The sequence below is a fragment of the Phocoena sinus genome, chromosome 1 (genome assembly GCF_008692025.1).
Source record: "Phocoena sinus isolate mPhoSin1 chromosome 1, mPhoSin1.pri, whole genome shotgun sequence".
Lineage (NCBI taxonomy): Eukaryota > Metazoa > Chordata > Mammalia > Artiodactyla > Phocoenidae > Phocoena > Phocoena sinus.
In genome coordinates, this window is record NC_045763.1 from 126651991 (window position 1) to 126679907 (window position 27917).

At 38.2% G+C, this 27917-nt stretch overlaps 1 protein-coding gene across 1 annotated transcript in view; it reads right to left on the bottom strand.

Moving 5' to 3' along the window:
- The window catches only part of F5 (coagulation factor V), an 85957-nt gene that overhangs the window by 48120 nt on the left and 9920 nt on the right, over nt 1-27917 (bottom strand). Inside the window, 4 exon segments of the mRNA XM_032622510.1 lie at nt 134-355; nt 2969-3112; nt 4597-4809; nt 25209-25331. Of these exon segments, the coding sequence (XP_032478401.1) occupies nt 134-355; nt 2969-3112; nt 4597-4809; nt 25209-25331 (702 nt within the window).

Sequence of the window (27917 nt, forward strand, 5' to 3'; positions counted from 1 at the left end):
TCTGTTCTCAAGGACTAAGGAATGTATGTCTGGAGTGTGGGTGGCTTGCAAGAGCAAAGGAAAATGAGGGATTTAGTGCCGAGGACGAAAGGATCCTACATTTGTAAGCAAGACTGTTGAAAGAATTTCTTGCCTTGAAAATGTTTTGGGATGAGCGAAGATATGATCCACTTTCCCTCTAGGCTCACGGTCATGTTTGCAGTTGTGGACGTAGCACTGACGAGAGTGATGGCTGAGATCTTATGACGGCTCTGCTCCAGGACCTGGCCGTTGAAATGAATGGAGAACAGTTCTGGCCCAGAGCTCATTCCAATCAGATGCCAACTGATGTGGTCATGGGCACAAACTGTTATATCTGAGGGAGAGAGAGAGAGAGAGAGATGGAGGCCAAAACAGTCAGTCAGCAGTCTGTGATAACAAATTCACTCACCAGATACGTATTGAGCGCCTGCTTTGCATCAGGCATTGTGCAAGATTCTGGGAGTATAGACACTCCCATTTTCATTCCTGCCCTAGAAAAGCAGACATCCGAGTGGTGGGCAAACAAGCAGTCACAACTCATTGCAATAAGTGGTATTATAGAGCCCAGAGAGGGGGGACATTAGTTTAGAAACACAGGGATTGCTAAGGCCAAGGAGAGAAGAAAGTAGGTGACCAACCATCCTGGTTTACTGAGGACTGAGGGGTTTCCCAGGAGGCAGGATTTTCAGTGTTAGAACTGAGAAAGTCCTGGGCAGGCCTGAGTAGTTGGTCACTCTAGTACCAATCTGGACTCAGCTGGAGGGAGTTGCCAGAGCCTCCAACAGGGCTGAGTTTAAGGGCCTAAACCTCTAATCCTAAAAGGGCTTGATCCTAACAGGAAGAAGATGTGAAGATGCTTTAAGGATTTTATACTGTTTCTTTGCCCACTGGTTGATTGTTTTAATGACAAGGCAGTGAATTACTGTGTGGGTTATAGGATCTCCTTAAAACGCAGTGGACAAATCCTCAGTATACTGGGTCACTGGGAGCGTTTCATGGATGGAGTAATGAGAACTGAATACAAAAGCTGTCTGGCTCCTTCTTGCTCCCACAGTGACTCAGAAAATGCTGATTTGCTCTATGGGAGATTCCAACCTCTGGCTTCTATCCTTGGCTTGGGTTTTAAATTTCAGATCTATAATCACTCGATACTAGACCGTGGGGCCATGAATCAGTCCCTTACCCAAAGAGGGGCTAAGGGCTTGTCTTGTTCAGACCATTATAACAAGACCAATTCCTAGTATCACAGGTGAGAACAAGAAGCTGGAAGGTAGGAGGCTTTGGTGGAAGAATTTGTCTGCCTCCTATCAATGGGTTGAGCATGTCATACATCTGTATTAGTGTTTATCATATTTATTCAATTTATACTGCCCCATAAGGCAGTTTTACAAGCATTAACTTTTCTCAGTTTCTACTACCAGCTACTTTTGACCCCAGCTACTCTGTCTTTTTCAACTATAAATTCATAAATTCTATGCCCCGATAGAGTTATTAATTTTTATTTTTTCATATGGGTTATTTTGGCTTCTCCTTCTCTATATTTAGATGGATGATTTACTTTGCCAGGACACAGATACAATTTCTCTTTTGACCACTCCCCTCTAAGGCCCATAGTAGATAACATGCTATGTTATCTGTAAAAAACTTCTTAAACACTCTCTGCACCAGGGTAGATGATTAACCCATTTTTTTACGAAAGCACGTTGAGACAACTAACTGCTAAAAGCCACACTAAGGTAGAGAAGTGAGCAAGGTGTGAACTCAGATGTGCTAACTCAGTTAACTAAGTTTTTAAACTCTGAATCAAAACCCAGGGTCACGCTTCCCTGGTGGTGCAGTGGTTGAGAGTCCGCCTGCTGATGCAGGGGACACGGGTTCGTGCCCCAGTCCGGGAAGATCCCACATGCCGCGGGAGCGGCTGGGCCCGTGAGCCATGGCCGCTGAGCCTGCGCATCCACAGCCTGTGCTCCGCAACGGGAGAGGCCGCAACAGTGAGAGGCCCGCGTACCGCAAAAAAAAAAAAAAAAAAAACCCAGGGTCATCTTAGCATATTTGTAATGACCTGGGTGGGAAGATAGAATCAAATGAAACAGAATACAATTTAAAAGCAATGTCCAGACCTCAACTCTTGACAAGTTTTATTTTTAGTGAGAGAAGCCATTTGTGATTTTCAGATATAGAAAGCAGCCTTTGAGAAGTTTAGTGTTTTGAAGCATAGTTTATTTAATAAAGTAATATTTTCATTTTTCCCATTTTTCCCCCCACAGGATCTTTGGTTCTAGGTCTTTTCTATCAGAGAGAAGTAGAAGTGGTTTAGGTGGGGATCAGTTTTTTTTTTTCTCTTAACAATTGTTATGATTTTGCTTTTTCACAAGAGTCTACATGTAAATGAAAAGAGAAAAACATCCCATATGCCACTGAATATTACTCATCCATCATCTTTTGAAATGCTAGTAGTATTGTTGTATGTTGGATATTTCTCCTAATCTCCTGTTCATCTTCACTGTAAGTGTCTTCATTGCATTCTTCCTGCTGACCCTTCCTGCTGAGGACTGGCCTTGAACTCTGTTTTGTAGGGCTTCCTCTCTGGAAGAAAACATGGTCACCACGCAGCAGGGACCACATAACTCACTGAAGGAGACTAAGCTGATATCCTGGATATCTTCCTGGAGATGTAGGCCAAGGTGAAACCTGCTCAGAGCACTACATGTAATAAGACTGCACACTCCTTCTCTTAGGTAGCTTCTAATTTGTCTGTTGTACTTGTTAGTTAAAAAAAGCAAAAAAAAAAAAAGATTAAATCTTGAGAACCACTGAATTAGATTACATTACCTTTTAGATTAGGAGTTAAAAAATAGTGAGTATGGTCAACTACCCTAGTGCCTTTAGGAAGACAATGGGGTCAGTGCTTCAACTATTTTTGGATAGTACACAGCCCACGTGTTACCTGGCATTGTCCCATTCACATAGCCATTGACTGTGTACATTAGGGATGATGTCTGGTTCCAGCTTTTACTTTCATCAAACACAGCAAACATCAGTACATGTTGCTTGTCAAACATCTTCTGTATCCCATCCTCAGTTAGGGTGCCTGTGAAAAAGACATACTTTTAATAGCATCCCAGATAGAAGGCTCTCATTAGCTATTCCTAGATAACAGAGTTTAAGATAAGCAGCCAATCATAATGATGTCAACTGTAAAGTGTTCTTATAAAAATAGCATCTATCAAGTAATAATGATTGAAGGCTTATTAAAATCCTGGTGCCACCTTGTTTTTTTTCTGGCACCTGATAGCCTTGAGGAATGGGGCTTTAAAAGTAAATTTGATCTGGCACAGAGAGAAAACATTTGGTGACTGTCAAGGCTTTAGTAAAAGTATCCATTTCTTCCAGTGTCAGTAAGTCAATGCAGGGACTTACCTGGTGGTGCAGTGATTAAGAATCCACCTGCTGATGCAGGGGACATGGGTTCGAGCCCTGGTCTGGGAAGATCCCACATGTCGTGGAGCAACTAAGCCCATGCACCACAACTACTGAGCCTGCACTCTAGAGCCTGCGCACCACAATGAAGAGTAGCCCCCGCTCGCCACCAACTAGAAAAAGTCTGTGCACAGCAACAAAGACCCAACACAGCCAAAAAGAAATAAAGAAATTTATATTAAAGAAAATAAGTTAATGCATAGGTACCGTAGCTCATTTGGTAAACGCATCACACTCCAAGTTTAATATAGCCATCTTGCTAGTACATGTAATGGGACGCTAGAGAATTGGTTGAGAGGGTCAAGATTAACCCACTCTCATGAGTAAAAAATGCACCTGATAGTAAAATGAAAGAAGAGACCTTTATAAGTTAAAAATTTTTTTGGTGTCATCACAGTGTCTTCTATACCAGGCAATGAAAATATGTATTTGTATAGTGAATAAATGAATTAGGAATGTATGTAGGTATGGTATGCGTGTATGTATAGACAGATGGTGAGTCCATCACATTATCTCCCACAGTGCAGTTTGTTGTGGTTGTTTGTTTTAATGAAAGATGGGATGAATTTGTTTGGGGTAAAATAAAAGTCCAAGCTTGCTCCTAAGAATCCCAGCCAATGAAATTTCTTATAAAGTCAGTTGAGTGTGTTTGAAACCTACCACTCAAAGTGTTCAGCTTGTTTACAAGAAAGGAATCTGGAGTTTTGTGTATTTATAGACCAAATTACCAACCCAAACCTCAGATATATTACTCAAAGTTCTTTCCAAGTACTCTCAGCAGAGTACGGACTGCTGTATACTTTCAAAAAGACTTGGCCTTGAGGTAAATGTTATGGATCATATGGGCGTGGCAGCAGAACACACTCTCAGACAGAGATTTACTTGGGAGAGACTCCCAGGACCGAGATGAAGGAGGGGTTTAAGAAACAGAGGAAGATTGCAAATCCTCAAATATCAGTGTCAAATGATGATCTGAATTCTGCACCCTTCTCTGCTTGATTTACGAAAAGATACCAAGACACTCCCAAGCCTCATTCCATTATAGTATCTTTACCAATCCAACATCTTTGCTCTTTTGATTTTTTTTTTTTTTACCTTTCTTACAAATAAGCAGAGGTCCAATCAGTCCAGAGTTGAAGTCGTGTACCAGATTTTCATAGGAGTAATAGATATATGTGAGGCATGGAGGGTCATCGTGGGTGGGCCCACTGTCCTCACTGATATTCCACTCATAGGTATATTCTTGGCCCGGAGCTACAGAATCATCCATCCTCTCCACAGGGAATGTGTGGTCAGGGTAAGAAGCACCTGGAGACGTAAAAGCTGTGAAAACATCTGGATAGTTTCTGAGAACAACTTTTTCATCACTCTCAAGTCTGGGGGAATATAAGTTCTCTATGAAGATATATATGCCTTTCTATAGAAAGCCTTCATTATTTGGAAAGATTCACATATATCCACTTCTATGTCTATGTAGTTATAAAGGCTTTGATCCATGGTGATCTGAAGAGAACAAGAAATGTTACTAGTACATTATTTAAAGTTTAGCAAGTTAAGTTTCCAGAGTATCTAAATAATTATTATTTAAATATAATCAGATAAGTGAATCACCTTTGACCAGAAAATCATCTCAGAATATGAAGATGGGTTATATCTTCTCTGTGATGTATGACAAGACATTTTTAAATTTTTTATTGAAGTACAGTTGATTTACAGTGTTGTGTTAGTTTCTGATATACAGCAAAGTGATTCAATTATATAGCTATATCTGTATCTTCTTTTATATATTATTTTCCATTATCATTCATTACAGGATATTGAATATAGTTCCCTGTGCTATACAGTAGGAGCTTGTTGCTTATCTATTTTATATATAGCAGTTTGTATCTGCTAATCCCAAACACCTAATTTATCCCTCTCCCATTCCCTTTCCCCTTTGGTAACCATAAGTTTGCTTTCTATGTCTGTGAGTCTGTTTCTGTTTTGTAACTAAGTTCATTTGTATCATATTTCAAATTCCACATATAAGTGATATCATATGATATTTGTCTTTCTCTGTCTGACTTACTTCACTTAGTATGATAATCTCTAGGTCCATTCATGTTGCTGCAAATGGCATTATTTCATCCTTTTTATGGCTGAGTAGTATTCCATTGTATATATATACCACATCTTCTTTATCCATTCATCTGTCAATGGACATTTAGGTTGCTTCCATGTCTTGGCTATTGTAAATAGTGCTGGTATGAACACTGGGGTATGTGTATCTTTTCAGATTAGAGTTTTGTCCAGATATATGCCCAGGAGTGGGATTGCTGGATCATATGGCAACTCTATTTTTAGTTTTTTGAGGAACCTCCATTCTGTTTCCATAGTGGCTGCATCAATTTATGTTCCCACCAACAGTGCAGGAGGGTTCCCTTTTCTCCACACCCTCTCCAGCATTTGTTATTTGTAGGCTTTTAAATGATGCCATTCTGACTGGTGTGAGGTGATATCTCATTGTAGTTTTGATTTGCATTTCTCTAATAATTAGCAATGTTGAGCATCTTTTCATGTGCCTATTGACCATCTTGTATGTCTTCTTTGGAATAGAAGTGTCTATTCAGGTCTTCTGTCCATTTTTTGATTAGGTTGTTTGGTTTTTTTTTGTTCTTGTTGTTGCCGTTATTGAGTTGTATGAGCTGTTTGCCCATTTTGGAGATTAAGTCCTTGTTGGCCACATCGTTTGCAAATATTTTCTCCCAGTCTGTAGGTAAGATATCTTAAACTTAATCGCCTGTTAGCATGGGTTTAAGTGGTTATAAGAACACTCAGATCTGTTTATATATTGTTTTGCTCTGCATTTCATGTCTTCTTTCCACCTGATGCCACCCTTAGTCCTGTTTCATCAGTTTATCACATCTCCACCATCTGATTATCCCAACTCTTTCCCCAGAGTCTTAGAGTCTATCCTATATGCAGTCTAATTGTCCTTGTATAAAATATATCTACCGTCTGAAGTTTGCATGCCTTACTTTGGTCCTTTGTGTACCCAAAGGCCCACTAGTAACACTTTCATGTGTATTCAACTTTCCCTACTGGTGGGAGACGGGGGAGGATATAGAAATGGTCTTCCTTATTGAAGAAAGGGAACTGTGATGCTGAAGAGTAAAAGCAGTGCAGAGGGTTGGGTGGGGCTTTCAACAACAAAGAGAAGATGTGGCGAGAGATGGAGCAAGCGAGGTCAGGAAGGGCAGAGGTCGTTGTCATAGATAGCAAGTGGGAAGGGTGGTTTCTTCTGAGGCATTCCTCATTTAATCAGGTAAAAGTTTCACATCACTCGCTGGTGCCAGAATTTCTCTTTAGGATACAGTTATCTTTGTTTCGTACAACAGTCAATAAATTTCTTGAGGTAGAAGGTAAGACCATCAGACTGTCGATGTGGGTAGAAAATAAGGATCAGAAAAAAGGGCTAAAATGTTTTACATAATGGAGTAAAGGGCCAGTGGAAACTACTCTTACTGAAGTGACTGTAGTTTTTGAAAACAAATGGCTAGTTTCTTTTCTTCCCTTCCCTCCTCCCTGTTCCTTTTCTTCTCCTCTTTATTCCTCCCCACTTCTTTCTCTCACTCCGTCCCCCTTCCTTTCATCATCTTTATTAAGGTATAAATTACAAACAATACAATTCACCAATTTTAAGTACAATATTTGCTGAATTTTGACAAATAAGTACAGTTCTACAGCTACCATCACTATCAAGGTACAGAAGATTTCCATCACTCCAAAAAGTTTCCATGTGCCATTTGTAGCCATACCTTCCCCTATTCTCTGGACACATGCAACCGCTGATTTACTTTCTGTCACTATGCTTTACTTTCCTATATTGTCATATAAATGGAATGACACATCCATTGTGTTTGATTATAGTTAGTTAGTATGGTATACCTTCAATTTTTTTTTTTCTTTTTTTGCGGTATGCGGGCCTCTCACTGTTGTGGCCCCGGACGCGCAGGCTCAACGGCCATGGCTCACGGACCCAGCCGCTCCGCGGCACATGGGATCTTCCCGGACCGGGGCACGAACCCGCATCCCCTGCATTGGCAGGTGGACTCTCAACCACCGCGCACCAGTGAAGCCCCAATCCTTTACTTTTTATCTTTGTCTTTAAAGTGGATTTCTTGAGTTCAGCTTAAAATTGGGTGTTGCTTTTTATTCAATCTTAAAATCTCTTAGTTGTCGTGTTCTTCCCATTTGCTTTTAATATAATTATTGATATGGTTGGGTTTAAATCTACCATTCTGCTATTGTTTTCTATTTGTCCATCTGGCTTTTATTCATTATTTTCTTTTCTTTCCTACTTTCTTTTGGATTAATTGAGTATTTTTTATGTTTCCTTTTATCTCCACTATTGGTTTATTAGCTTTGCTTTGTTTTATTGGCAATGCCCTTCATCTTACAAAATACAACTTTAACTTATCATAGTCTACCTTCAAATAATCTTATACCATTTTACTTATATTATAAGAAACTTGCAATAGTATATTTCCATCTTCCCCCTCCCAGCCTTTGTGCTATGGTTGTCATCCATTTCACTTCTACATATATAATATACCCCATAATAAACTGTCATTATTTTTTGCTTTCCAGTTTGGATAATCAGCTATCTTTTTCAGAGATTAAAAATGAAGAAAAATTACTCCATACTTACCCATTTCTGGAATTTTTATCCCTTCGAGGCCCCAAATATCTCTCTGATATAATCTTTTTCTGCCTAAAGTACTTCTTTTAACATTTTTTTTTCCCGGTCTGCTAATGAGAAATTGTTCCTGCTTTCTATGTCTAAAACAGTCTTTATTTTGCCTTCATTTTAAAAGGATATTTTTCCTTGGTGTAGAATGTCAAGTGGACAGATTGTCCCCATCCCCCACACCCAGTACTTTAAAGATGTCCCTAGCTATCTTCTGGCTCGCATTGTTTCTAATGATATCTGCTATCATTCTATTTTTTTTCCTCTGTGACTTTATTTTAAAATTAATTAAATTTATTTTTTGGCTGCATTGGGTCTTCATTGCTGCACGTAGGCTTTCTCTAGTTGTGATGAGCAGGGGCTACTATTCGTTGCAGTGCGCGGGCTTCTCGTTGCAGTGGCGCCTCTTGTTGTGGAGCATGGGCTCCAGTAGTTGTGGCTCATGGGTTGTAGAGCGCAGGCTCAGTAGTTGTGGCACACGGGCTTAGCTGCTCCACGGCATGTGGGATCTTCCCGGACCAGGGCTCGAACCCGTGTCCCCTGCATTGGCAGGCAGATTCTTAACCACTGCGCCACCAGGGAAGCCCCCTCTCTGTGACTGGTTTCCTCTGACTGTTTTTAACATTTTCTCTTCATCACTGGTTTTCAGCAATTTGATTATGATGTGCCTTGGTGTGCTTTTATTCACGTTTCTTCTTCTTGGTTTTGTCAAGCCTCCTGACTTTGTAGGTTTATAGTTTTCATCACAGTTTGAAAGTTTTCAGCCACTATTTCTTTGAATATTTTTTTCTGTCCCTTCCTTTTCTAGGATTCTAATTACAGTTTACCCTTGAACAACATGGTTTAAACTGTGCAGGTACACTTATATGTGGTTTTTTTTCAACAAATATGTACTACACCATCCATGGTTGGTTGAATCTGCATATGCAGAACCACAGATATAGAGGACAGACTAAAGTTACACATGGATTTTCGACTGTGTGGAGGGTTGGTGCCCCAATCCCCACATTGTTTAAGGGTTAAGTGTACACATATGTCAGATCACTTGATATTGTCCCATAGTTCACTGAAGCTCTGTTCATTTTGTTCAGTCATTTTATTTGCATGTTTTATTTTGGATAGTTTCTATCATTATGTATTAATGTTCTCCAATATTTCTTCTCCAGTGTCTAATGTGCTGTTAATCTCATCCAGTGTACTTACCATTTCAGCTATTGTATTTATCTATAGAGGTTCCATTTATGTTTTTTTTTTTAACATTCCATCTCTCTCCTCATTATGCTCATACTCTTCTCTACCTTCTAAAACATATGGAGAATATGTATAAGGGCTATCTTAATGTCTTTGCTTGCTAGTACTATCATTTCCTTTTTTTCTCATTTAAATTTTATTTTAATGTAGTTGATTTACAATGTTGTGTTAGTTTCAGGTGTGCAGCAGAGTGATTCAGTTATACATATACATATATTCATTCTTTTTTAGATTCTTTTCTCATACAGGTTATCCCAGAATATTGAGTAGAATTCCCTGTGCTATACAGTAGGTCCTTGTTGGTACTCTATCTTATATATAGTAGTGTGTGTATGTTCTTTTTCTGGATATGTTTTTATTGATTGATTTTTTTCTTGATTACGGGTAATGATTCTCCTGATTTTTTGAACACATTAATTTTTATTAACATTGTGAGTTTTACATGTTGGTTTTGGGATTTTGTTGCATTCTTGTAACAAGTATTGGATTTTATGCTGACACATAGTTCAGACACTTGGAATCAATTTTATACATTCAAGTCTTATTTTTAAAGCTTTGTCATCTCCTGAGAGGCCTATAGTCTAGATTAATTTTGTCCAACTTCTGCTCCTTCTGCTGATTCTACCCAGTACCCATTTATTAGGAGGTTTTTCCACTTTTGATGGTGGGAACATACACTATTCCTGACCCTGTGTGTGGTCTAGGGATTGTTCTGTCTGTTTCTTTTTGGTGGTATTTACCTTACCATTAATACTTTCCTCACATACATGTGCATATTAGTACTTAGTTGAAGACTTGACAGGACCTCTCACTGAATTCGCAAGAGCTCTTTCTCTGTAGCTGTACCATTCTCTCTAGGACTCTGCCCTACAAATCACAGGTTCCAGATACTGTGGCCTACCCAGAATCTAAACTCTATTTCTTCAACTCAAAGAGACTGCTGGGCTCTGTTTGGGTTCACCCTCATTGTGCTGTGCCCTGGAAACTCTCTCCAGGCAGAGGGCTCACCTCATTTGTTGTTATTCCCTCATGGATCATTCTCTTGCATTGTCTATTGTTCAATGTCTGAAAACTGTTTCATGTTATTTTGTCTGCCTGTCTAATTGTTAAGCAAAAGGGTAAATATGGTCCCTCATGTCCAAAAGCCAGACTCTGAGATGGTGAATTTCTATAAGAAATAGTCTATGCTGTAGCAGTGTCAGCTACCCTTGTCTAATTGCACATGATCAGGAAATTCTATTCCACGCAGAAACACTCATGTGAATTTGCATGGCATCAGCATACATCTGGGCTCTCCAGATGGGAGTGGGAAATGAGGAATATGCATCCATCAGCAATGGGGCATTTAGGCACTGCAGCAACATGCATTGCTGTACCACATGAGGTTCTGAGTATGGAAGTCATAAGATAGAAGATTTGAATATGTACATCTAGATTCACTGACATGTTCTCCATAGGACACCATTCTGTGTATGGAAGAGAATACAACCAAACTTGAAGTAATATTGTAGTCATGATTTCGTTTGCCTTAGAGATAGGAACAAAGATGGACTTTAATACCCTCAGAAGCTGCCAATTTTTGTAGATGATTAAGCTTAGAGCATAGGGGGAAAAAAGACTAGTTATGGATGGACCATAAAGTCTTTACTGAAGACAGGAGACTGAATCAGGTTACTATTAAGTCAACACAAATCCAACTGTGTCAACTCATTCCATCAAACTTTTGTCTCACCCACAGGATAAAGACTAAGTTTGTTACTATGGCAGCTGAAGTTATTCATGAGTTTGCCCAATCTACCTATCCAGTATCATCTCCATTTGTATCTCTATGTCATGCATATTTTGTACTCCACAGCAATATACTATGTCTCAAATATATTCCAAGTTTGCACTCTTCTCTGTAACTCTATAGGCATCACTCTAGGACAAGCCTAGACTCCAGAATTAGTCTGTTAACTGGTCACTGGGATTCTGGCATAAGAGGACCCTCATAATCTATTTCCCAGCCTGTAGACAGAATGATCCCTTAAAACCCCATATCTTACTTTGCCATTTTCCTGCTTAAAATCCTGACAATGGCCTCTTATTTCTCAAAATCCTTAACATTGACCACAGGTCCATTTATGATCTACCCCTACTTCTCTCTCCATTCTCAACGTGTGTGACTTTTCCCCTTGTTTACTCTGTATCATTCACACTTGGGTCTCCTTTTAGTTTCCCAGAAATGCCAAGTTACATCCTAGCTCAGGGTCTTTGTAGATATTATCCCCTCTGCCTAGAGTGTTATTCTTCCTTTTCTTCCTTTGGATAAATGTGTGCTCATCCTTCAGATGTCAGGTGTAAGCTTACTTCTTCCCTCATCTATGATTGTGCTGTTTTTTTTTTTCTTTTACAGCACTCACCACAATTTATAATTAAGTATTGATATGTGTGAGATTATATGATTAATTTTATTTTTTCCTACTAGATAATAATTATTTGTACCATGCACATTTCTGTCACTAGAATATGAGTGACTCAAAGACAGGTGCTGGATTGTATTTGTCTTAGTATCTCTGGTGCCTTTCACAGTACCTAGCATGGAGAAGGTGCTCAATGAATGTTTATTGAACTCTTAAGATTTAAGGTCCTATGGTCTAGAAGCAAGGTCATAAAGTCTAAACTTATGTGTATGTTTGTTAGAATTGCATGGCATTAAAACATATTAAATGCCAACCTTAACAATATGGAGATATTATATAAGAATCAGGTTGCTGGTTTCTCTTAAAGAATAACAACAACAACAAATAAAAACCTGGAGATCTGGTGACACTGGATCAAATTCCTGCAGAGAATTTGGCTGGATCTGAGTTTTGGCTGCCCCCTTCAGATAGGACACTAACTATCTGATCACCAGTCCCTACTGGACTAAGTTTTTCATTGAATTACCCTCCTGGCTTCTGTAGGCATCTAAGTTTGTGACCCTTGTGCTAGTGAAAAGCTTAACACGGGACTCTGTTGTATCTTTTTTTTCCCTGCAAAAGATATCCTTTTGACACTGATAACCAATATTTAATAGGCTGAACTTTCACTCCATTGATAAAAAGGATTTGAGTGTTAAAATTATCAGGAGCTGAGAAATGTTAAAAGCTGAAATAACTTCCTGTGAATAATAATATTATTCCAGTCTAAGTCAAAAAGAAAAAAGAGTTTATGAGGAAGAGTCTCTGCTAATAAACACAATGAATTATCACTGGAAAGTTGCAAAATAGCTTTGGTAGCAAAGCACAAACAGGACTGATAAGGAGATCTGCCCTCTGAGGTTAAACCTTGTCTGTTGACTGAAATTCTCATGGCAAGTTGTTGACTAAAGCTATGTTGAATCAAGCATGATGACCCTTATTCAATGCTTCATGCTTTGTGATCTCATGAAGTTTAAAAAATGATGTTTCTGGACATAATACTTCCACTGTTCCAACAGTGATTCTACTATAGGAAACTCCTATAGTAGCAAATGGCATTCATAAGCTCTCAAAAGGACAAAATGTGATATTCTTTGTAGGGTGAGAGAGAACTTTTGAAGTTCTTCCTCTTTCTCTGGATAAACATATCCTATAGGTCAGTTTACTCATTCCCTGATCTCTGATCTCTATCATATAATTTCACAAATATTTAATTAAAAATTGTGATGATACTATAATTAAAATATTTGTGAAATTGTATGATTAATGATACTTTCTTCTGCTAGACTGTGGGAGAAAGTACATGAGTTTGCGGGCAAGAATTGAAATTTCTTGGTTGTACCACCTGCTAACTGTGTGAATTTGGGAAAATTTCTTAACCTCCCTTTCAGCCTCAATTTTCTCATTCATAACTTAAGATAATATAATCATTTTCTAGCAACAATATTATCATTTTGATGGGTTCTGAGGGCTGAAAAATATATGTAAAACGTCTGGCACCTAACCAATGCTATGGCAACCTGTGCTGATATACTTTAGTATTTTGGCTATTTCCTTTCCAAGCCATTTTTATTTACTTACTTACTTATTTATTTATTTTTATTTCATTTTATTTTTTTTGCGGTACGCGGGCCTCTCACTGCTGTGGCCTCTCCTGTTGCGGAGCACAGGCTCCGTAGGCTCAGCGGCCATGGCTCACGGGCCCAGCCGCTCTGCGGCATGTGGGACCGTCCCGGACCGGGGCACGAACCTGTGTCCCCTGCATCGGCAGGCGGACTCTCAACCACTGCGCCCCAGGGAAGCCCCCCAAGCCATTTTTAAATTAACATAACCTCTTTCATTTATGAAGAAATGAACTTCATACTTCTGATATGATTTATCTTGTGTTCTTAATTTCCCTTAATACACATGAGAAAGACTGAATCTATTCTAAAGGGGGTAAGAACTGGTAGTAAGATCAGGTAACTGCTCACAATCACCAGGAAAGTTAATACATTTCAGAGCAGGTGGAAAATAACACATGGTCTCTACTTTCCAATCTGGTCCTCAGTCCCTCAGTTTAGTTCAGTAATGATTGTCATCATCATCATCTATGTTCCAGACTCTGGGCTAGGTGCCAGGGCACAAATGTAAGGAAGACAGTCTGAGACCCTGAGGGGCTCACAGCCCAGTTAATAGTAGATTACATGCTGGTGCACTGGTTGTCATGGATTTCACTTCTAGATTTCTTCTAGGGCCACTTCAATGGAGAAGCCATAATCAGAACACATTGTTCAACTGTAACGAGAGCAACCAATATAATTTTCTAAGAATCATGTAAGAGGCTCTAACACATGCTAGATATAGCAGTGTAACCAATTATCCAACTATATCAAATTTAATTTTAAATGGTGTTACATATCCAGGTTTATTTACACATATAGTGGTTTTTAATATCTACCTCATTGACCAGAGTAAATTACTGAGAATTTCACATTCACATGTTAGTTAAACATAAGATAAAGAGACAGCAGAGGCAAGAAGAACTACAATCCTGCAGCCTGTGGAACAAAAACCACATTCACAGAAAGACAGGCAAGATGAAAAGGCAGAGGGCTATGTACCAGATGAAGGAACAAGATAAAACCCCAGAAAAACAACAACTGAAGTGGAGATAGGCAACCTTCCAGAAAAAGAATTCAGAATAATGATAGTGAAGATGATCGAGGACCTTGGAAAAAGAATGGAGGCAAAGATCAGGAAGATGCAAGAAATATTTAACAAATACCTAGAAGAATCAAAGAACAAACAAACAGAGATGAACAATAAAATAATTGAAATGAAAACTACACTAGAAGGAATCAATAGCAGAATAACTGAGGCAGAAGGATGGATAAGTGACCTGGAAGACAGAATGGTGGGATTCACTGCTGTGGAACAGAATAAAGAAAAAAGAATGAAAAGAAATGAAGACAGCCTAACAGACCTCTGGGACAACATTAAATGCAATAACATTTGCATTATAGGGGTACCAGAAGGAGAAGAGAGAAAGGACGCGAGAAAATATTTGAAGAGATTATAGTCGAAAACTTCCCTAACATGGGAAAGGAAATAGCCACCCAAGTCCAGGAAGTGCAGAGAGTCCCATACAGGATAAACCCAAGGAGAAACAAGCCGAGACACATAGTAATCAAATTGACAAAAATTAAAGACAAAGAAAAATTATTGAAAGCAGCAAGGGAAAAATGACATATAACACACAAGGGAACTCCCATAAGGTTAACAGCTGATTTCTCAGCAGAAACTCTACAAGCCAGAAGGGAGTGGCATGATATACTTAAAGTGATGAAAGGGAAGAACCTACAAACAAGATGACTCTACCCAGCAAAGATCTCATTCAGATTCAATGGAGAAATCAAAAGCTTTACAGACAAGGAAAAGCTAAGAGAATTCAGCACCACCAAACCAGCTCTACAACAAATGCTAAAGGAACTTCTCTAAGTGGGAAACAAGAGAAGAAAATAACCTACAACTACAAACCCAAAACAATTAAGAAAATGGTAATAGGAACATACATATCAATAATTACCTTAACATGAATGGATTAAATGGTCCAACCAAAAGACACAGGCTTACTGAATGGATACAAAAACAATACCCATATATATGCTGTCTACAAGAGACCCACTTCAGTCCTAGGGACACATACAGACTGAAAGTGAAGGGATGGAGGAAGATATTCCATGCAAATGAAAATCAAAAGAAAGCTGGAGTAGCAATACTCATATCAGATAAAATAGACTTTAGAATAAAGAATGTAACAAGAAACAAGGAAGGACACTACACAATGATCAAGGGATCAAACCAAGAAGAAGATATAACAATTGTAAGTATATATGCCCCCAACATAGGAGCACCTCAGTATATAAGGCAAATGCTAACAGCTATAAAAGAGGAAATCAACCATAACACAATAATAGCTGGGGACTTTAACACCTCACTTAGACCAATGGACAGATCAACCAAAATGAAAATAAAAAAGGAAACAGAAGCTTTAAATGACACTATAGACCAGATAGATTTAATTGATATTTATAGGACATTCCATCCAAAAACAGCAGATTACACTTTCTTCTCAAGCACGCACGGAACATTCTCTAGATAGATCACATCTTGGGTCACAAATCAAGCCTCAGTAAATTTAAGAAAGTTGAAATCATATCAAGCATCTTTTCTGACCACAACGCTATGAGATTAGAAATGAATTACAGGGAAAAAAACAAAAAACGCAAACACATGGAAGCTAAACAAACATTACTAAATAACCAAGACATCACTGAAGAAATCAAAGAGGAAATCAAAAAATGCCTAGAGACAAATGACAATGAAAACACGATGATCCAAAACCTATGGGATGCAGCAAAGCAGTTCTAAGAGGGAAGTTTATAGCTATACAAGCCTACTTCAAGAAACAAGAAAAATCCCAAATAAACAATCTAACCTTACACCTAAAGGAACTAGAGAAAGAAGAACAAACAAAACCCAAAGTTAGCAGAAGGAAAGAAATCATAAAGATCAGAGCAGAAATGAATGAAATAGAAACAAAGAAAACAATAGTAAAGATCAATAAAACTAAAAGCTGGTTCCTTGAGAAGATAAACAAAATTGATAAACCATTAGCCATACTCATCAAGAAAAAGAGGGAGAGAACTTAAATCAATAAAATTAGAAATGAAAAAGGAGAAGTTACAGCAGACACCGCAGAAATACAAAGCATCCTAAGAGACTACTACAAGCAGCTCTATGCCAATAAAATGGACAACCTGGAAGAAATGGACAAATTCTTAGAAAGGTATAACCTTCAAGGAACGAGGAAGAAATAGAAAATATGAACAGACCAATCACAAGTAATGAACTTGAAACTGTGATTAAAAATCTTCCAACAAACAGACGTCCAGGACTGGATGGCTTCACAGGTGAATTCTATCAAACATCTATCAAACATCTAGAGAAGAGCTAACACCCATCCTTCTCAAAGTCTTCCAAAAAACTGCAGAGGAAGGAACACTCCCAAACTCATTCTATGAGGCCACCATCACCCTGATACCAAAACCAGACAAAGATACTACAAAAAAAGAAAATTACAGACCAATATCACTGATGAATATAGATGCAAAAGTCCTCAACAAAATACTAGCAAATAGAATCCAACAACACATTAAAAGGATCATACACCATGATCAAGTGGGATTTATCCCAGGGATGCAAGGATTCTTCAATATATGCAAATCAATCAATGAGATACACCATATTAACAAATTGAAGAAGAAAATCATATGATCATCTCAATAGATGCAGAAAAGGATTTTGACAAAATTCAACACCCATTTATGATAAAAACTCTCTGGAAAGTGGGCATAGAGGGAACCTACCTCAACATAATAAAGGCCATATATGACAAACCCACAGCAAACATCATCCTCAATGGTGAAAAACTGAAAGCATTTACTCTAAGATCAAGAACAAGACCAGGATGTCCACTCTCACCACTATTATTCAACATAGTTTTGGAAGTCCTACCTATGGCAATCAGAGAAGAAAAAGAAATAAAAGGAATACAAATTGGAAGAGAAGAAGTAAAACTGTCACTATTTGCAGATGACATGATACTATATACATAGAGAATCCTAAAGATGCCACCAGAAAACTACTAGAGCTAATCAATGAATTTGGTAAACTTGCAGGATACAAATTAATGCACAGAAATCTCTTGCATTCCTATACACTAATGATGAAAAATCTGAAAGAGAAATTAAGGATACACTCCCACTTACCATTGCAACAAAAAGAATAAAATACCTAGGAATATACCTACCTAGGGAGACAAAAGACCTGTATGCAAAAAACTATAAGATACTGATGAAAGAAATTAAAGATGATACCAACAGATGGAGAGATATACCATGTTCCTGGATTGGAAGAATCAATATTGTGAAAATGACTATACTACTCAAAGCAATCTACAGATTCAATGAAATCCCTATCAAATTACCAATGGCATTTTTTACAGAACTACAACAAAAAAATCTTAAAATTTGTATGGAGACACAAAAGACCCCGAATAGCAAAAGCAGTATTGAGGGAAAAAACTGTAGCTGGAAGAATCAGACTCCATGACTTCAGACTATACTATAAAGCTACAGTAATCAAGACAATATGGTACTGGCACTAAAACAGAGACATAGATCAACGGAACAAGATAGAAAGCCCAGAGATAAACCCACGCACCTATGGTCAACTAATGTGTGACAAAGGAGGCAAGGATATACAATGGAGAAAAGACAGTCTCTTCAATAAGTGGTGCTGGGAAAACTGGACAGCTACATGTAAAAGAATGAAATTAGAACACTCCCTAACACCATACACAAAAATAAACTCAAAATGTATTAGAGATCTAAATGTAAGACCGGACATTCTAAAACTCTTAGAAGAAAACATAGGAAGAACACTCTGACATAAATCACAGCAAGATCTTTTTTGATCCACCTCCTAGAGTAATGGAAATAAAAATTAACAAATGGTACCTAATGAAACTTCAAAGCTTTTGCACAGCAAAGGAAACCATAAACAAGACGAAAAGACAATCCTCAGAATGGGAGAAAATATTTGCAAATGAATCAACGGACAAAGGATTAATCTCCAATATATATAAACAGCTCATGAAGCTCAATATTAAAAAAACAAACAACCCAATCCAAATCTGGGCAGAAGACCTAAATAGACATTCCTCCAAAGAAGACATACAGATGGCCAAGAGGCACATGAAAAGCTGCTCAACATCACTAATTATTAGAGAAATGCAAATCAAAACTACAATGAGGTATCCCCTCACACCAGTTAGAATGGGCATCATCAGAAAATCTACAAACAACAAATGCTGGAGAGGGTGTGGAGAAAAGGGAGCCCTCTTGCACTGTTGGTGGGAATGTAAATTGATACAGCCACTATGGACAACAGTATGGAGGTTCCTTAAAAAACTAAAAATAGAATTACCATATGATCCAGCAATTCCACTACAGGTTTTCCAGAGAAAACCATAGTTCAAAAAGAGACATGTGGGACTTCCCTGGTGGCACAGTGGTTAAGAATCTGCCTGCCAATGCAGAGGACATGGGTTCGAGCCCTGGTCAGGGAAGATCCCACATGTCGTGGAGCGACTTAGCCCGTGTGCCACAACTACTGAGCCTGTGTGCCACAATTACTGAAGCCCGTGTGCCTAGATCCTGTGCTCCACAGCAAGAGAAGCCACTGCAATGAGAAGCCCGCGCACTGCAGTGAAAAGTAGCCCCCATTCACCACAACTAGAGAAAGCCTGTGCACAGTAACGAAGACCCAATGTACCCATAAATAAATAAATAAATTTACAGAATAAAGTTGAAAAAAAAAGACACATGCACCCCAATGTTCATTGTAGCACTATTTACAATAGCCAGGTCATGGAAGCAACCTAAATGCCCATCAACAGACGAATGGATAAAGATGTGGTACATATATATAATGGAATATTACTCAGCCATAAAAAGGAACGAAATTGGGTCATTTGTTGAGACGTGGATGGATCTAGAGACTGTCTTATAGAGTGAAGCAAGTCAGAAAGAGAAAAACAAATATCATTTATTAACACATATATGTGGAACCTAGAAAAATGGTACAGATGAACCAGTTTGCAGTGCAGAAATTGAGACACAGATGTAGAGAACAAACGTATGAACACCAAGCGGGGAAAGCGGCGTGGGGGTGGGGGTGATGATGTGATGATTTGGGAGATTGGGATTGACATGTACACACTGACTGTATAAATGGATGGCTAATAAGAACCTGCTGTATAAAAAATACATAAAATAAAAGTCAAAAAATTAAAAATAGAGAATTATAAGTGGAATATTTATAAAAACACATACGATAAATTTCAAATAATTGAATGAATGATTTTTTTTTTTTTTTTTTTTTTTTTTTTATGCGTTACATGGGCCTCTCACTGTTGTGGCCTCTCCCGTTGCGGAGGACAGGCTCCGGACGCGCAGGCTCAGCGGCCATGGCTCACGGGCCCAGCCGCTCCGCGGCATGTGGGATCTTCCCAGACCGGGGCACGAACCCGTGTCCCCTGCATCGGCAGGCGGACTCTCAACCACTGCGCCACCAGGGAAGCCCTGAATGAATGATTTTAATTGTTACTGTACTACTAAAAGATTAATTGTGAACATATTGAAACAAATAAATTTGCATATGGCGATAGATTCTGTAATTATACTGAGTGAGCATTACTAATGAGACAGTTTGGGGATAATTTTTCAATGCTTTAATTCTTTTCAGTCCAAAGCATTTTCTTTTACCTTTCATCTACAATAAAACAGGCATGTTGTATATTTGATTTTGCAACCTATATAACATGAGGTATGAAATATAAATAGCTATTTAGAGGAAGCATTTATGAAATACATTTTTGGCAAATCTGATTTTGACTTTGTAATCAAAACGAAAAGTTTAAAACTCTTAACTGAAAAGATGAGAAATAGACAGGAAAGACTATTATGCTAGAGCACAAAAAGTCCTTGTTTAGCTTCTTGCTAGAATAAATTCTTTATACAAGGGCAGCCCTTTATTTCGTATTTTTTCAAATCTGTTCATTTCCTGCTTAGTCCATAGTCAGCTTTGTGATTTGTTTACCCTTGTCATGATGAGCTAATTATTTGCCAAGAGGCTCTGTGTATTTTTTTTTCAAATGTAAAATGGTGTGTACAAGCTTTGGAAAAGGGAAGTTACATAAAGAGCCACTTTGGTCACCCATTAGGGTGCTTGTTCATGAAATCCTCCCTTGTTATTTATTTTCTTGGACAGCTCTTTTCCCCTCCATTTAATAAACTTAGTGAACAGTTCAGTGTGCATTTAAAGATTCAGAACATTCTTTATTCTTATACCTTCTAGAACATTCTAGAAGCTGTAATTTAGGCAGTGGGCAAATTAGAGTGCTGATGTTTTGTGAAGAGCCTGGTTTCATCGCACAGGGCATGCAAGTCTCTTTCATAGGAGAGTTCATAGTTTTTAGATTTACGAGAATTATTATATTAGCCCTTACAATTTGTTTCAGGTATTTATCATATACTCAAAGAAGTATCTATATAAGCCCAAAATACCCAGATGCAAAGTGAAAAATGTAATTGACTACATGATATCAAGCATTGGAATGTTTTGAAAAAATATTTTTTCATATAGAGAATTTGGCAACACTTAGATGCAAAGAGCTATCTCTGGTGGAAAAGTTATTTATTTACTTGCTCGTTTATTTATTTATAACTTGGAGAGTTGGCTTACCAGCAGACAGCTGGATATTATAGAACTAATTTCGTTGTATAGTACTCATAATGCAACTCACACATTTAAATTGTGAGAATATAAATCAAAGAATAATATTAAGATTCCCTCTGAAACAAACTTTTAAAGGTAATGGACCAAAACAGCTTCAGGAATCTTACTGGACAACAAAATTTGCTCAAAGGTGTAGCATTATAATCAAACAGTTCAGCATGTACTGGCTATAGAGTTTCTAAAATTTTAGCCTCAAATTGAAATTCTTTTAGTGATAAAAAGTTTTAAAATGATTAAGTACAGCTGCAGATATTTTATTTACTGGTTTAAAAACATATTCCTATTAAATACATTTCTAAAAGGAATGTTCTTGTAAGCATTTTTATGAATCACAGTTTGTCTATCCTGCCAAAAGGGTTACCCATCATTGCCCTACGTAACGCTGTACACCTGGGGTCGGGGTGCAACTGGAAGTAATTTGGAAACACTATGCTACAACTTGGCATTTATGTCAGATGCTTCCAGTTTATGGATGGAAGGCCATCATGAGACTTCCACACTAAATACAGTAACATCTTTCCTTGCCAGGACTCAGATTTCCAATTATCTCCTAACTAAAGCATAGCCAAGAATTAAAAAAGCAACAAGGTTCCTGGACAACCAAAATAAATATTACATAATCCATGAATGAAAGCTCAGGGTCTTTACCTGTAGACAATACCAGAGACTCTTTACCTGTAGACAATACCAGAGACAGTAATGTAGTTTGTTTACTCTTAGACTGAACGCAGTTCTAACATTTGTGGATCTTTGTAAAATCTCAAAGTAGAGTGGAAGTAATGGTTTAGAAAGGGATTCGAATTTTCCTCCTTACTCTTCTGTTTTAAAAAAAGTCTGGGAAAGTATAACATTTTGAAAGATTTGCATCCAAAGTGATTAAAAGAAAGTATTTTACACTTAAAGAAGGAAACCTCAAACTATCTGGAAAACATTCTTATCCAAAACAACTCATTCGTTATGTCCTCCTGGACAACTGAAGTTTTCTATGCAATTTTAGTTCATTTTTGTCATCTAAATTCCATCGTGGAGTTTTATTTCATTTGAGTGGAAATAAAATGACGAGCACTGTATAAAGCCAAGGTCTTCATTCAGTCTAAGCTTGTGGAAACAAAATTTAATGCCTGCAATATAAACAGCCATGAAAGAACCACAGCAATAACACTCTCCTTATTGTGTGCAACTATGTGCCAAAAGCCTTAACATATATTATGACTAACCCTTGCAATAACTTTAGATGGGAGGAATTGCTATCCCCATTTTATAGATATAAAACCGAGAGTTAGAGATAAAGGAAATGTTCTAGGTAAACTTAGGGTTCAAACCCAGGTCATTCTGGCTCTAAAGCCAGCATTCTTTCCACGGCTACCTTTTTCTTCTAGCTGATGACAGTAGGTCTCCAAATCTTTAGTGGGGCTCAAGGATTAATTCCCAGATAAGGAAGATTGCTGTCTAGGTTGGATCATTCACTGATTAGATCAAGCAGCCACACAGGCAAGAATTGAGTCTGCTCTCAAGACACTTATATTGTTTCAACCTCTCACCATTCATCTCTCAAATATCTACCTCTGAGATAAAGGAATCTGGATTCTCTTGTAGCTGACTCAGCATGTAGTTAATTTATTTCCACTCCTGAAAAAATAGTTCAAACCATAGAAGGAGGCTATGGGTGAGGGTGAGTGTCAGACATGAAGGAGGAGGAGATGTTTTATTCTCAGAGAGGGCATGATAAAATGAATAGAAGCCTTGTCTTATTTTTTATTTTTATTTTTCACCGCAAAGGACACTTTTTAGCTGTTTACTAGATTTGTATCTCATTTCTAAGATAACATTTGACTTTCCCCATCAATCTGTGCTTACCTTTCTCAGACTCATGAAACCAGGGGCAATAACCAAGTGACCAGTGGAAGTGGTGGGAGCATTTTAAACAATTGCTCATAAGTGATTCTGGCCATAGGGGAGTGTAGGGACAAATAAACAGTAAAGGAAGGGGGATACTGTTGCAAGGTTCATTCCCTGTGCAAACAGCTTAGCTAGAATACAAAGTCCACAACGCTTACCTCCTCCCACACCTGAAAGAGAACCTGCATGGGACATTCTGAGGGTTCTCCCCTTGTGCATTGTGTTGCTGAATTCCTGATGCAGTCATCTGGAATCCTTATAAGTAGGTGATTCTTCACTATGTCACTATGCCATTGCATGCTATCTCACCCAGAGTCTTGCCAAAGTGCCTTTTTAAGATGCCTGAAATTACAGTTAATGCTTCATTGTTTTTCCTCAAGCCAAATATTGAGTGATAATACTAATAGTCCTGGGGAGGTTAGTTCATTGACTTATTATCAGTCATTTATATGTTGTCAGAATGAGTTTGATAACAATTTACATAGGAAACAATAAATATAAAAGTCACTTTCTAATCCCTGTATTGTCAAATAAATATTAAATTATTTGAGCATATTTTAAATTTTTTAATTGAGATATAATTGACATATAACATTAGAATTTGAACACATTTTGATTGAAGAATTACCTTTACCATCATAGCTAATATTTATCAAGTGCTTATTATATGTCACGCATTGTTCTAATCTTTCATGACAACAAACCTATATGAGGTAAGTGTAATTACTATCCCCATTTTATAGATGAGAAAGATGAGGCACAGAGAGGTTAAGTAACTTTTCAAAAGTCACACAGCTAATAAGTGTCTCAGCCAGGATTTGCACCAGATGTCTAGTTCCAGAACCTACATTGTAAACCACTCTCCTACCCAGTTCCTCTCTTCAAAGGTATAATGGCTGGAACACATGGGAAAAAGAAGATTTGTGAATCATGAAGGGTTAAAATTTATTTTTAAACGTTATTATACCAATATCTATTACAATATGGATAATTTTCTTATATCAGTTCCTAGCAGAACTCTGCTTAATGTGGTCTGACCATCAACATAATGGAAATAATCAGAACAATATCAACGTGGGTACTTACCATCCTGTTTTATCACCACCATCTTCATGATCTTCACCATCATTGTTATCATCATCATCATTATCATTATTTATTGAGGGCTTACCAGGTTCCAGGCACCATGTTTAGTTTGTTACCTTAAGTGATCTCATTTGATCCTCAAAGTAATCTTATGAAGGGTTAAAATTATAATCGTTCTCATTTTATAGATGAGAAAACTAAGGCTCAGAGATGCTAAGGTCATAGAACCAGAAATTGTAAAGCTGGAATTTGAATTTAAGTCTGCCTTCAAAGCTTATGTTCTTAAGTACTTCAGTATGTCCAAAATTTTACTACTACTACTGCCACCGTCACCACCAAATATCACTTATTAAGTGCCATCTGTGTGCCAGGCCAGCCCCATGTTGCTATTTTGAACTATGTCTCATGAGCCAAATCCAGTCAGCTGCCTGTTTTTGTAAATAAAGTTTTATTGGGACACAGCCACGTGCATCCATTTACATATCGTCTATGGCTGCTTTTGTACTAAAGAGTAGAGTTGAGTAGTTGCAACAGAGATTCCATAGCTCACAAAGCCCAAAATATTTACTGGCTCTTCACAGAAAAGTATGTAGACCCCTGCCTTAACCCCTCTTGCAATATATGTACATATGAACATATTGGAGTTCATAAAGATTAGGTAACTTGCCCATCCAACTATTAAAAATCAAGAACCTACCAAAAATCTGAGGTCCAGATGACCCCAGAACTTTTTCATTTTCCTCTCTGAAATCTACGAAGGCAGCAACTTTTATAATTACCAGTTGCAGGAAAGGAGATTTCTCTAACTTGGTCAACAATATGGTTTAAAATGTTTGACACAGGTGGTAAAGAGTTGTAAGTTTTCCCTTGTCAGAGGGATGTTAAATTCCTCTTACCTTCTGAGAATTTACTGTACTTAATTCCTTGAGGATGGATGCTTAAGGGCTTGTCTGCCTTATTCTTAAAGTGAACTTTCATGATGTCTCCAACTTCAGCGTATAAAGTAGGCCCGAGAAGTCCTATGAAAACAAGGATTTAAAATATGTCTGTGTTCAGGATTACCAAGACAGAGCTGCTAAGCAAGAAAAACATAAAGAAAACCCCACGGGTGATTGCCGTCATTCCTCTCAGTCCTGAGGTTGACCTGTTTATCTTCAATCTAGAAGGCTTTGCCAGCTCATTAACTCTATATTACACGCAGGCAGATAAGGATGGGAAGGTAGAAACACTTGGCTCGGGCCCAAAGCTACTTAAGAGAGTAGAAGAAATAGTTCTGACCATGTCTACCCCATTCTGATCCACTGTCATTCCTGGGGAGACTACCATCTTGGGTCAAGAAAGATGTTCATTTTCATTTATACAGGGTAATGTAAGAAGGGTGACTGGCTACTTTAGATCTCTCTGAAGGGGAGACCTCAGAGACCTAAATGAAGTCAGGGAGCAGATCAGACTGTTCTCTGGTCCTGAGGCAAATTCAAAATCCCTGAGGCAGGAGCTTGATGTATCCAAAGAACAGTCAGGCAAACAGTGTGGCCAGAGTGAGAAAAGTTGGGGGTGGAGGGGGCAGATCACCCTCTATGGGCCATGGTAAGGACTCTGGATTTTCTTCTAAGTGAAATGGGAAATCACTGGAGCTTTGTGCAACAGAGAGACATGGTCTGATATGTTTTAAAAGTTCAATCTACTGGGCATATGCCCAGGGAAAACCATAATTCAAATAGACACATGCACCCCAATGTTCATTGCAGCACTATTTACAATAGCCAGGACATGGAAGCAACCTAAATGTCCATTGACAGATGAATGGATAAAGAAGATGTGGTACATATATACAATGGACTATTACTCAGCCCTAAAAAGGAATGAAATTGGGTCATTTGTAGAGACATGGTTGGACCTAGAGACTGTCATACAGAGTAAGGCAGAAAGAGAAAAACAAATATCATATATTAATGCATATATGTGGAATCTAGAAAAACGGTACCGATGAACCAGTTGGCAGGGCAGAAATAGAGACACAGATGTAGAGAACAAACATATGGACACCAAGGGGGGAAAGCAGGTGTGTGTGTGTGTGTGTGTGTGTGTGTGTGTGTGTGTGATGAATTGGGAGATTGAGATTGACATATATACACTAATATGTATAAAATAGATAACTAATAAGAACCTGCTGTATAAATAAATAAATAAATAATTTTTTAAAGTTCATCCTAGCTGCTGTGTACAAAATATTCTGTGTAGTGACAAGAGTGGAAGCAGAACAGGTGGTGTAAACGAGAGACAACAGTGTATTGGGCCAGCATGTGTAGCAATGAAGTGGGGAGAAGAGGTTGGATTCTGGACATTTCAACAGTAGAGCCAGCAAATTTGCTGAGGAGTTGGATGTGGCACTTGAGAGAGAGAAGTCAAGGATGACACCAAGGTTTTTGATCTGAGCAACTGGATAAATAATGTTATCAGTTACTTTGATGGGGACACAGCGGGTTGAGCAGGTTAGGGTGCAGAAGTCAAGAGTGAGGTTTCACTTACTACATCCCAGGCACTGTGCTAGGCTCTGGGGCCACATGGATAAATAAGGCATCGTCCCTGTCCTTAAGGAGATCACAAGCTCATTTAGAGATAGACATTCGGTAGGAGCTACTGCTGAGATACGGGCCAGGTGCTACGGGAGCAGAGAGGATGAAGGACCAGTTCTGTCTGCAGAGTTAAGGGAAGAGTTGATATTTGAGTAAGGTTTTTGAAGAATCATATATTAGAATTTCCCAAAGTGTAGTCCTTGGATGCTCTGCATCAGAATCAGTGAGGGTCTAACTAAAAGGCAGACTCCCAAGTAAATACTATCTCAGCCTCAATGAACCTGAGTCTCTGGAGGTGGGGTTTGGGAACCTGCATTTTAGATGTGTACTCCTGAGTAATTCTGATGTCCTCTAAAGCTTGAGAACCTGTCACCAAAAGCTCTCTTCCAGACAATTGACTGTTCTCACTTCCAAGCCATTCATAAGCTCTCATGGGGTTGGTTTCTGCCCATTAGGAATCACAGGAGCAGGAAAGGGAAGTTACAGTAGTCATGGAGTTCAACTGGCATTTGTTTGCAGTGGCGATAATTATAAACGTCCCTCTTGATATATCTGAGCACTCTAAGTCCTTACATTAAACCTCCCAATACATCTTTAAGGTAGATAGTAAGATCTTTATTTTATAGATGAGGAAACTGAGCCTCAGAGAATTTAAATATCTTGCCCAATATTATACAGCTAATTAGAGGCAGATCCATGATTTAAACTTAAATCTGTGTGATTCTAGATACTGAGCTTTTAGCCACCTCTTGGTATTGCAGCCCCCCACCTTGTAGTTATTCATTCATTCAACAAATATTGAGTGCTCACATTATCCTAGGTGTTAGAATTGCAATGGTGAGTAAAATAGATGTACCCCCTGCCTTCATAGAGCTTAGAAAATAGAAGGAAAGACAGATTTTAACAAATGATCACACAAATATTGAATTACAAACTGTGGTTCATATTACGAAAGAAAAGTACAGGGTTCTCTTAAGAGCATTTGACAGAAGCATCTAGTCTAATCTTAGAAGCGGGGAGGTAATCAGG